At 45.8% G+C, this 12,060-nt stretch overlaps 1 protein-coding gene across 9 annotated transcripts in view; it reads right to left on the reverse strand.

Moving 5' to 3' along the window:
* Positions 1 to 12,060, reverse strand: part of LOC143371622 (uncharacterized) — a 48,860-nt gene that overhangs the window by 6,236 nt on the left and 30,564 nt on the right. For 2 of the 9 annotated variants that reach the window (XM_076816999.1, XM_076816997.1), the window contains exons 6-9: positions 10,131 to 10,216; positions 9,900 to 10,030; positions 8,804 to 8,969; positions 4,772 to 4,841 (exon numbers count right to left, since the gene is read on the reverse strand). In XM_076816999.1, coding sequence (XP_076673114.1) covers positions 4,772 to 4,841; positions 8,804 to 8,969; positions 9,900 to 10,030; positions 10,131 to 10,216 — 453 coding nt within the window. Of the gene's footprint in view, positions 1 to 2,303; positions 2,545 to 4,771; positions 4,842 to 7,027; positions 7,188 to 8,803; positions 8,970 to 9,899; positions 10,031 to 10,130; positions 10,217 to 12,060 lie in introns of those variants that run through there. The other 7 variants (XM_076817001.1, XM_076817000.1, XR_013086076.1 and 4 more) reach the window with 7 other exon arrangements.

Raw genomic sequence — 12,060 nt, forward strand, 5'->3', positions numbered from 1 at the left:
ACTAAGAGAACATGCGATCACTCGTGGTCGTTGCAAGGCTGGCTACGCAGAAGAAATCTCTCGAGAATCTTTGCCGGGAACTTTTGTTCTTGCAAACAATGCGCGTTAACTATCTTTCGATTGAGAATGAAAAAAGCGTTAGGACACACCTCTGTGCAACCAGCGTTGGTTTTTATCGTTCGACACGGATCACTCGCTGCAAATGCCATGCTCAAAAATGTTTAGACGTAACAAGCAAATAACTGTGTAATAAACATATACGTGGAAAATGAAAGTCTCAACAAAAACAATTAAAATGCTGGGGTATGAGGGGGGTGGGGGGTGGGGGGGTGGGGGTGGGGGGTAGGTGGAAAGGGGAAGGCTCTCTTCCTCAGGCGAGGACTACGTGTTCCGAGTAGTACTGTGACACACGACAAATTGATCTTGAATGACTAGAAGCTCCCAAGACAATCGAGCTTATCGCCGGGACGCGACAAAAGTACCGTGCAAAAACGGGTCGATGTTACGTGGAACTTGGAACTCTCGCGACTCGTGGCGGAGGGCTCTGACTGAAAGCGTATCTCTTTTTCGTTTCCTCGGTGGGAAACAAGAAATAAGGAGCGAACAGAAGTGAAAAAGAGAGAGACGATAATTAATCAGAGATATTTAAATGCTTGGCATTCCCGAAAGGCGGAACACGAAAAGGAATGAGGCAAAGTTTGCTACTGCAAGGTTTCCGAAAAGTGAGCCCGACCGACCTCGCATGATAACTGCATCGAAGTCGAGACATTTATCGCTCTGCCATTGGCTCTCATTATTCATCTCTTTCTTAGCCAGTTGAGTTAGTCAATTTGCTTGTGTTTCAATGAAAGTATTATGGTTTCTTGGACGGGATGTATCAACTGTTCGCAGGCACGTCTGGACTGAAGCGTTAGATGTATCTCTGCATACTTCGATAATAGCTGATTCGTGCTGTTGCCGAGTCGCCCGTCTTTTCTCACGGGTGGATCAGAGAATCTATTACTTTAGAAAGCGCGTGCTACACGACTGACGTATACTGTCTTATTGATAGTTAAACTCCACTTCAATTCTTTGCGGACCCAACGTTTCAGGTCGATTCAATTGCACTGGGAATAATAGACTGTGTTAGCGTGGTTACAGAATCAACTGTCTGACAGAGGTGTTTGGGTGTTTCATTTAAGAGAAAAAGACTCGAGCTTCAAATTTTATTGTAATCCTCGTCCCAGAACTGACTCTCGCGTTACTGGCTGCAAGAAGCTACATAACGTTACGAACGTGAACTGCAATGTACATATCAATAGGCATGATTCTGTTTATTCTCAGACCCAGACAGCGACAGTGACAACAGCGCGAACCAACGCTAAAATGCGTTCGACCTTTTCAAGCCTCTACGAAGCGTAAAAAGTCACGCCACAGCAGCTGCGTTGAGCTGACGCTGAAAGATCGAACTTCACAAATTCGAGCGTTACTACGAGTTTGTTCGAGACCTGGCGTAACCAAGTTTTAGTCTGGTTGCGTGGCTTCCGTGAAACAAGATGCCTCGCAGTGCCTCAAGTCGAATCACGGCGCGCGATTATGCAACAATTACGACATTACAACAAAAAAAAAAAAAGAGAAACAAAATAGAGAGAAAATAAAAAAACGTAGAAACAATGTTCACGTACTAAAGAAGGTCAACACATCCGTTACAACACATAATCGTCGTAAATCGTACGAACTGCCATGCCATAAACCAGAGTCACAAGTATATGATATACCTCTCTATATGCCAAACGTTCCGAACCGAAAAGAAAGTATAAAAAATCTGGTTACACGTAGTATATATACGTAACATGTATACATTAATATATGTATACAATATGATATACACATATATTATATGTATCACAGACCAGCCATGCTAAGGGCAACACTGAGTAAAGTCCAACTAAACGAGGGTAAATTAAATAACAATAATAAGCTGCAAAGAGCCACAACAATGAGAAACAATGCGAGCATTAAGGCGTCGCTGAGCCGTTCACTATGCCACCCCGCTCGTGGTAATCCCCGGAATGAAGTCCCGCGATCCAACTGATTCCCAGGAAGCAAGCCCGCGAGAAGGAAATGAATATGCTGACGGACGCTGAGGGACGCCTTCAACTGTCACCGGACATTTAAGCGGATGCCCTCCCCCGCCCGCCGCCCTCCAATCCGCTAGCCCCCAAAAACGATCCCACGTTTCCTTTCTATTTCGCGTCCAACGAGCAGAGTTTCGTCGTGTATAGCGATGGCCAGCGAGCCCGTAGGTTTAAGTCGGGACTGACCACTGTTTAAGAAGAAGTGTTGCAGTAGAAGGGAGGCGATAGGCTTGACTAGAGATTAACATAAGTGGGTTCCTGCTGAGGCGAGGAGGCATTGGAGGCAGTGTTGGTGTTTGGTGGGGCAGTCGCGGCCCCTACCGTCCCTCCACCGCCTCCAGCCCCGACCCCTGCCCCCGCGCTACTTCCCACACCGTGATGGATTATGCTCGCGTGGATGCCCATCCCCGCTCCATGCTCCACTGGGCTGCCAAAACCAACCACCAGCCATTAAAGGGGCGCTCTCGTCGCATCGGCGTTATCACTTTAATCCCACCATAATCCCCACACCGTATCGTCGTCACCCACACGCATCGACTCGAGTCCCCGGATTGCCGCGAGCGGACTCGTGCATTCGGCCCTCTTTCCTTGCGATTACTATACTTTTCGTTCTCACGGGTGTCAGTTACAGGCTCGGCCAATGCCGCCATCGAGGCACCAGATTTACTTTTTTTTCATCTTTTTATTTTTGGATTTGTACGTGTTCACGACGGGGACGTAATCGTGCGTTACCGCAAACAATTTAGAATTCATTCTGGTGCCTCGTATCAGCGGGCGATGCCGATCCTGCTGTCACAAACTCGATCTCATATAAAGAAACCGCGCTTCGGCTAATGCCAATCTGACCAAAATTGTTAGCAACTCTGCTGTTTGATCAGAAAATATGTCTCCCAAGTTCCCGCCTTAATAAGATTCAGTACTGCCATCCTCAGAAACGCCACTGTCTCAAAGCCATTTCTAGAGATCTATATTAAGCCATCGGTGGAGTCCCCCATAAACGTTTAGACAGCGTTTTTCTTAAGATTTTATTAAATTTATGATAGACGAAATTATGCGCAGATCTGTTCACTTCCAACCGATTATTTCTATTAATTTATCTGCGTGAATGAATATGAACGTGTCTTTTATCGGAAATTCAAGTATGTTTTCTTCTGGCGTTACCGTTATCTGCCTGTTTCTCTGAATTAAACATCACCAGCGCCGCGAGTGAGCGTTGTCTTCACTATGAAGTAGGAGGTAGGATTCGCGTACCGCGCGCGTACCGTGGTTAGGATTCGTCTTCGCCCCTTTAATGAGGGCCATGTGATTCACAAACCCAGCCGGGAGTTGGGGCGTTTGGGCGCACTGTGCGGCAACGTACAGTGACTGAAAGTTAGCGGCGCTAAAAGACGGGTGGCTTGTAATGCCGCAGTAAACTACAGTGTGGATTCTAATAGAAGTATTTACAAGCAAAGTACAGTGTCGTCAGCCGTTGGACCAATCCTGTATTGCGCGAGAAAGGTCCCTTAGCTTTATTCTAATACCGCTATTCCCCTTTCATGTTTTTCTTTTGGAAGACACATTTTCTGACGGTCGCGCCTTGTTCGGTGAATCTTTAACGAATAACCAAATCCGCCGTGAAGACGTCAACGCAGAGTTAGGAGCGATGGGGTCGCAGTGATGGAGGGGGAAACACCTTCAGGAGCTGTGGTAATGTGTACGCGAACTGACGGCAGCGCCACGCCAGCCGAGTGGCCCCAACGCGCAACCAGCGTCGACAATCTATTTCCCAGCGACGCTGGTTGGCCGCGGTTAGCTTCGCGCTGGCGCCACTTGGCTGGCTTGGCGCTGGCGTCAGTTTGCGCACACGTTACCACCGCTCCTCTAGGTGCTTCCCCCGTCCATCACTGCGGCCCATCGCTCCTAACTCTGCGTCAACGCGTGTTTCGGAAGAGATTGTTGTTACCGCGAGGAACGCGGATAGACGCGATGCCACGTTGCACCGCTACCATTGCGACGAAATTTATGATTGGATCTTTTCAAGTTCCACGATAACATGTGGATGACGGAACGGAGTAGAAAACGATAACAATAAGAAGTGGTGATAATCGAGAGTACTATTTTCGTGCCCGGGTTGCAAGTCTTTTACTTTGAACGTTATGGCCCGATCCGCCGCCGCTAATCAGTTGTTTCGCTTTGGGCTGCAAGCTCAAGTATCTTCCAATAGTAACGATATTTTCATAGAGAATAAAATTTCTAAAAAATACATGACTAAGAAAAAGAAAATGTCTAGAACTTGAATTCTATTATAGTTGACTTTTATAGTTCCTGCTGTCCCAGGTGAACTTCGTTAGGATCTCTACACCCACATCCCCTCTCCAACTGATCATTTTGCATTCCCGAGTATTAATTTCTGAGCAAGTGAATAGGAAATTCGAAGATACTCGACCATCGTAACCCATTGCGTATTGTCACCATCATTCACCACATATAATGTAACTCCTTCTAGTGAAACTACATGACTGATGTGAGACTTCTAGTCCTCCTCAACACTTCTCAAGGTTGAATACGTATGTACACGCGACCGAAACAGCGTGCTCAGCTTGTCGACAAGACGATGTGTATGTCCCTCTTAGGAGGGAGTAAATCAAACCCCCTATACGATGCACACGTACCTGCATGGCTTACACCACTGGCTTTGCTGGTCTAATCCATACCTGGCGCGACACTTCTTCATGTTGTTACCTAGAAAATGCGAAATATGCACCGATTAGTACGCTGTAAACGCTCCTGTCCGCTTTAAAACAGGGAAGTGGCTTTCGCACGCATACGTATATAATCAAATTTCTCGCATTCTGTCAGACGAATGACACTAATTGACATTAACGTTCCAGCTGCCAAGCACGAAACCGGTGCCTTTTATTGGACAAAAGCGTACTATTGCTAAGGTGCTGTTTCATGTAATTCATCGGAGCTTTTCCACAAGAGTTTCATGTAATTATGTCGATTAACGAAGCTACATGTGCGGTACTGTCTTTAAAAGAGCAAACCAAACAGCCCATTTTGAAAAGAAAAAAAAATACAGTCGTTTGCTGATAATCAATAATATATATATATTTGTTGTAGCAATGCTGAGAATACGAAATAAATTCAACGTTTGTCAACTAGTCATGCGTGTAACAGAACCATCGCGACTGATTGAGCTTGATCTATGTAACAATGGAGAACACTGCTTTTCCCCGCGGCTGTCGATCACTGATAACCCGTTACAAGTAAAGCTGCATTTTGGAAACGCGACTACGACGAAACGAGTGGGTTTTTTTCTGGAATGGTTTTAGCGCAATTACCAAAATTACTGATTCTCAATACATCTCGAGCATTTACTAAGTATTTCGAATTCGGCCCCCTCGATGAACGTATTAAATTATTTAGTAAATGTCTGTTATTCTTTCTCTACTTCAAGCTCAAACGGTCTGGAAATCTGACAATATATTGGTGGCAGTGCCTTCTCCGAAGACGTCAACGTTCTATAACGATTATGTAAGTTTGGTAAGGAACATCATAGAAGATACTGTTTGCAATTAATAATGCGCCAAAAAAATGTTTATGCGAATTGGTAGTCTTCAGGGAAGGACCGGCGAATCGACAAAAAAGAGATATTCTGTCAAGCTGAGTAAAAACGGCATGCAGCATAAAACGTTAAACGGCTTAAAAAACACGGTCAAAGATCGTATCTACTCATTAATGTCGTAATCTGTATCAAACGCAAGCTCTAGATATAAATATTGAAGATAAATGTAAAAAATAAAAAATAAATAAAAAAAAAGGACGCCCGAGCACTCAGGCAACATGAACGAAAACGCCTGGTATGTAAGGGTCGAGAATAATTGAGTGATTGACTAGAGGGTGATCGTAGAAAACCAGACAAAATCAAGATCGGAGAGTGGCAAATAATATGTAACAGCTTGAAAAGAATTTTGAATAAAATTGTACGACAACAAAAAAAAAGAAAAAAAAGTGGTTCAGGCAACGTTGAAACGATCAAAGGTGGAGAACGGAAAAAAAGGGGTGAACTGAAATCGACGTATCATAGAAAGAAAGGGGGCGGGGGGTGGGTGGGGGGTTGGGAAGAAGAAAGAGTGTTAAGGGTGAAAGTGGCGGGCAGAGCAAGAAAAAGAGAGCATAGAACGACAAAAGAGGTGAAAGAAAGGAAAAGAACAGAGACTGAGTGAAAATTAAAAACGCTTAGGATTGTCTGATTGCGGAATAGGTCCCTGTAAAAATGCAAGATGGCCAGCGTCCCCAAAGTTGTATACGTAATTAATAATTAATAATGCTGTGTTATGTGCGTGTACGTGTACTGAATGCGCTCGTGTTTTCCATTTGTTCCCGATCTATATTTATATATATATTTGCAATATATAAATATAAACACGCACGTGCGCATGCGTACGCCTGCACGCCCGCTCACGCGAGTGTGTTGTATATTTGTACACTTCTTTCACTTAGCTTTTACACTCTCTCTCTCCAAAATAAAAAAAAAAAAAAAAAAAAAAATACGAAAGAACATATAATAGATAGTCATACGTATACATATACATATATAGGTATATATATATATATATATATGTACACATGCACGTATTTATGCGTGTGCATGTATGATAGTAGTAATAATAATAATAATAATAATAATAATAATAATATATATATATATATAGAGAATATATATATCGACCCAAAACCCCAAGACAGGGGGAAAACATGCAACATAATGTAGTGTAGCAATAAGAATGTATAATAATTATAATAGTATATGTAATAATGAGGGGGTGGGGGGCTGCTGAAGGGAATTTCATAATTTTGTTGTTGCTGTCGTTCATGGGACAAGGGGAGATTGTAAGAATGTGTGGAGTGAGGCATATGGGTACCTCCAGGATCACTGTTTGTGTCTTGTTTGCGCTTCCTCTTCTTAGTTCGGTTGGTATTTGCGCGGGAAGACCAGTCAGGGTACAGCTGCATGTGCAACTGTCTCTCCCGTCGCGCCAATTCATAATACTTGGCCTGTTCCTCTCGCCCTAGCGCGTGCCACTACCGAGAGAGAACCAAACACTATTTGTAATTGTGCATGAACCGTAGGCTAAACAACATTTTAATCAAGAAAAAAAAAGAGTTTCACTAATGCTACTGCCGCCACCCTAGTTGGATCTTTTCTATTAAAAGCTGATTCGTTTTTTTTTCTCTCTCTCTCTCTCTTTTTTTTTTTTGTTGCTTTTACTCAGAACTAGAGATAGCTGCCTCATACAGGTTACTATGCCGGCAATACGTGTTACATATTGTTGATTTTTTTTCTGTTTCTGTTAAAAAATCGTTTCTCATGTTTCTTTATGCTTTTATCGTTCTGACGCATCGCTGTCTTGTTTAGCATTTCAGTAACACTGGGGTCCCTACTTTCCGTTTAAAGTGCTAGAAGAACAGCCTAGATTCACCCCTCCCCCTCGGTTGCACCGCTATTCACCGTACCGTCGGGTTATTAAAGAACTTAGATCATACAGGGTGTCTGATAGAAGGTCGTCGCACGATAGTGCTGGATGAACAACGGCGAACTGTTTTCCGGAGCACGTATCCAGTGAAACGAGGATTCTCAGCTGGTCTATACACTGAAAAAATACACTATAAACGAACATCGTACTGTATAGAAATGCCGCACGGAATGTGCGAAACGGCCATGAAACGTAAACGAAAACAATCGAGTCATGCCTTCTCTTAAAAAGGGGCGAACAAAAAAAATCGACATATCCAAAAGAAAGTAGGTTTTTTTCAGTGTATTCATGTCTTTCAATGGTCGTTGTTCTGATGGGACTGCAGAAGGGACCTTACGACTTAGGCGTCACTTACCGATGACGAATGCGGTAAACTTGAACAGTCAAGAGGAAGCTAGAGGAGGGACGGAGGAAGAACATGACGGATTAGAGGGTGTCAGAGCGCAGTTAGCCAGCATAGAGTTCTCGTTGGACCGGGCCAAGACGGTACCACCGTTTTCGCAATACTTTTACAGAGACATGGAGGCAACAAGTATAAGCAGCGGCCCCCTCCGAAAGGATCAGGAAAATCGCGCACAGAAATAGTATCCTAGCTCTACCAGACATCCCGTACCTATGGTTTTCATTATATCTTCGCTCTTGCTCGAATCATCATCGTCAATATATGTTCAAAGATACATTTCTTTTCATTTCTCTGTTTCTTTTGTCTCTCCATGAACGGATACCGCTTTAGGGAGTTTGGCCAAATACAAAAAAAAAAAGTTGCGTTATCATCGCATGCCACGACAGTCCGATTTTTCCTCTACTGCGCTGCATCAATCCGCAAAGATTTCCCCAACAGACAATCCAATAATTCAGTAATCGAATCGAAAAAACGGAAATACTATATATGTATACGCGCGCGTTATACAGATTACGTGCACGCGTATACATACACGTTCGAAGAGCTGTTGGTATTATTAATAAACACAAGTCCGCACGTCAAAGAGTGAATGCCAGAATTAAAAAAAAAACTATATAAATGACAATTAAACAAAAAAAAAAAAAAAAAAAAAAATGAAACGCACAGAGACTTTGATCGTTTCAATATCAACCAGTAGGTAATCTATGAATTATTATAATGAATTATTAAGGGCCTGCTGTTCTAGCACTGGAAAGTGGTACCTCCGGTGGGATCTGCGGAGCGCTCTTTCTTCCTCTTCTTCTTCTTGCTGCCGTATCCGTAGTTATCCCTAGCACTCCAGCCGGGGTATCGTTGCTGATGGAGATGGCGCTCCTGCCTGGCCGCCTCATAATACCGTGCCTGCTCCTCCCGGCTTAGCGAGTGCCACTGCGTGTCATACCCCCAAAATTCAAATTCACAGTTTCACAGTATTTATCCGTGCACCGTGTCCCTTTCACGTTTTTCACGTTTTTTTTTTTTTTAAACTCGTTATCGTTACTGTATTCTTAGCGACTCTTTTACCCTTACATCGAAGCGAATACTAAGAGAGAGGTGTACTCCTCGTAGCACCCACCCCTTTGCTCAATCGACGGCCCGACCCGAAACCCTTCCGTTCTATGGCCCAGATTTCCTTAGATCCCACCTACGATGCTCTCTCTTTATTCTTACTAAGATGCTAACACAGGTACAGTTAGTGTTTCGACCTGATCCACGAACGACTAACGGAAAGAGTTAAAAATGCATGCAACTTATGATCGCCCTTGAAGACGCCCTGCGCTTGTGAGGTCTCTGGGGATGACGAAGTCTTGGTCAGCCAAGTCAACATTTGCTTCCGAGCTCCGGTGACGAGCTCAAACAAACTCATTGCATCCTGGTTTAAAGGATCACGTTTAGCCACAGTTAATGGAAAGCATTTTAATATCGATCACTCCTTCGTAATGGCATTCGCCCGAATTTTCCTTGGTTTTGCATAGTTTGTCGCATCGAGGTGATCGACTGACGGCGACGAATTGAAAGAAGGAGAAAGGAAACAGAAGAAAATCTTGACTTTGGCATATGTTTGATACTTTTACATCAGGGCTCTGGCATCGTTATCCAATATCTCGTCCGAAGCGGCACGATTTCAAGCGACTGGCTGAAGATGAACGAATGTCATGTACGTACAAGGAACAAACACTAACGAAGTAACTGAAAAGTAGCAAAGGATGGCTAGACAGTTTGCGACACTGTCTTAGGACAGCCTTTAGTGCAAACCCTGATGTAATAGGTTCCCAATGCAAAATTCGCTGCGGTAAGAAATGTGCGTCAACTACTCACTCGTCTTCCCAATATTTGGTTGATCGCAGCGCTTTCTTTTAAGGTACACTCTGCCACGACCTTCGCCCTCATCTCCTTCATGTATAGCATAAATGCGTTCAAAGGCTTTTTTATGTGGGGTTTCTTTTTATCTGTCAAACGTCATCGAAGTATGGTATGAGAGGTGGCCTCTACAGTGAAAATCAATGATAAACTGATCACGGAAGCTCAGGTTTAGTAAACGAGGCTTACCTTGATTGTTTTGCTGCGCGGAGTCCACGTTCTTCCCGCTGTCCGGCGCTACCAACGACGTGGAGTTCTTCTGATCTACCGTAGACCTGCGAACAGAAACAATAGACCGGAGCACATCGTCATAAGCTGCCGCATAAATTGGGCGTGTAACCGCGCGGCCGGCTCTGTTACCGTTTGAAAAATGACTGCTTCGCGTCGTGACTCAAGGGCTGGTCGGGTTTCGCGCAGGATAGGGGATAGGACGGCGTGGTGTTCTGGGAATTGCACAGCTGCTCGGTGAGATTCGACGTCGAACCGTCGAAATACGGCTGCGGCAGCGTGAGCGGGTTCCTGTGAAAATTCTGCGGCAGAGACCAGTTCATCTGTTGCCATATGCGGTGTCGCGCCTCGACCATTGCACACAGCTGCATGAAGTTGTGCTGGGCACCGTACGGAGGCGGTGTAACGCTCCGCGGCACGTTCATGTTCGACATCTGCATCAGGCTGCTCATGTAGAGTGCCGTGAGGATCTTGTGATCGGCCGCGGGTAAGCCCGTCTCGCTGGCTTTTACCGCGTCCTGGAGTATCGTCATGTTGTCATCGAACTTCGACTCGATCTTCTCCTCGTCGATCTTGCCGATCGATGCGTCGTCGGCGCTCCCGATCACGATTGGCCTACTCTCAGTGTCGTCCTTCTTTATCACCAGGTTCAATGGTTCCAGATACTCGGGCTCCATCGCCGGTGCGATCTGAGCTGCGCTTCGTGGGTCCGCTTATACCCACCGAAACGATCCAAACCGATCCATCGACCTAAGCATAGTCTTTCTCTCTGCCTCTGTTCTATCTCTCGCGTGCTAAGCCTCCCGTGCACGCTGTGAAGCTCGCGATTCAAGCAACGCTGCGCCGTCCCAGTCGATTCAGTGTTCCCATCATCGTTCAAGTATCTTGATAGTCAAAAACCCCGTGCCCATTCCTGCGTGTCGCTTTGCACTCTACGCTCGGGTCCTCGTGTCCTACCATAGTGCACGTCGCACAGGCCTTATAAAACAGTCCCCATTGTAAACAGCACACATACGCGCACAACATCTACACACCCGTCTACGTACTCAAGGCACCGGTGGCTATGAATCCGCGGAAGCATCCACAACACTGTTCACGCTGCCTTTCGTTCGGCCGCATATCGCGTCTCGTCGATCTTAATGATTCCATATCCCGATGGACGTGTCATTCAACATTCATACACGTCGATCACGACGGATCAAGGGCGGCATCTCGCACGTTACACCATCCGGGAGGATCGTCTCGTCATCCACTGAAGGGTCTCTCCTTCTTTTCCTCGTTCCCCTATCCCTCTCTTACTTTCCTGGACTCGCCGATAAAAAAATTCGCCGTTTCGGTTCCTCCGTTCGCAACCTTACCCCGGTAATCTCCTCTGATCCGTCGTTTCGCTGCCCGACACGCGTCTCGCGAAACTTCCCGGCCCGGTGTATCCCTCTTATTACCCTGTGTATCCCGCGCATCCAGCGAAAACGCGTCGTTCCTGGCGTCGGCGGAATCACCGAGCGGTGTTACGACGATTGATTATCCGCGAGTGCGGAAGGGGCGGCAGGGAGGAGGGCTGCACCGTGGGGCCATCATCGCGATTCATGGCTCCGCAGCAACGACACCCTACCATCCGCCGATGTATAATTCGCGCGTGGGGGGTGAAGATTGCATTCTCTCTGCTTTCCCTGCGTGATGCCTTTTTTTGGCGGGCTGCGTGGCGCTACCATCGGTAGTATCGCGCTGCCTAGGTCGCACAGCACTCGCAGCGACGCGATCCGCACGGTCAGCTACGTCCTCCGGTCAGCCGCTCGCTCCTCTCATCATTCTCGATGTATCTCCTCCACGCTGCTTGCGAACGATGGACGCCAACCGCTCTAAAAGGGTGTCTCACTCCCTCGCATCTCTC

The sequence above is a fragment of the Andrena cerasifolii genome, chromosome 7 (assembly GCF_050908995.1).
Source record: "Andrena cerasifolii isolate SP2316 chromosome 7, iyAndCera1_principal, whole genome shotgun sequence".
In the NCBI taxonomy this organism is placed as follows: Eukaryota; Metazoa; Arthropoda; class Insecta; order Hymenoptera; family Andrenidae; genus Andrena; species Andrena cerasifolii.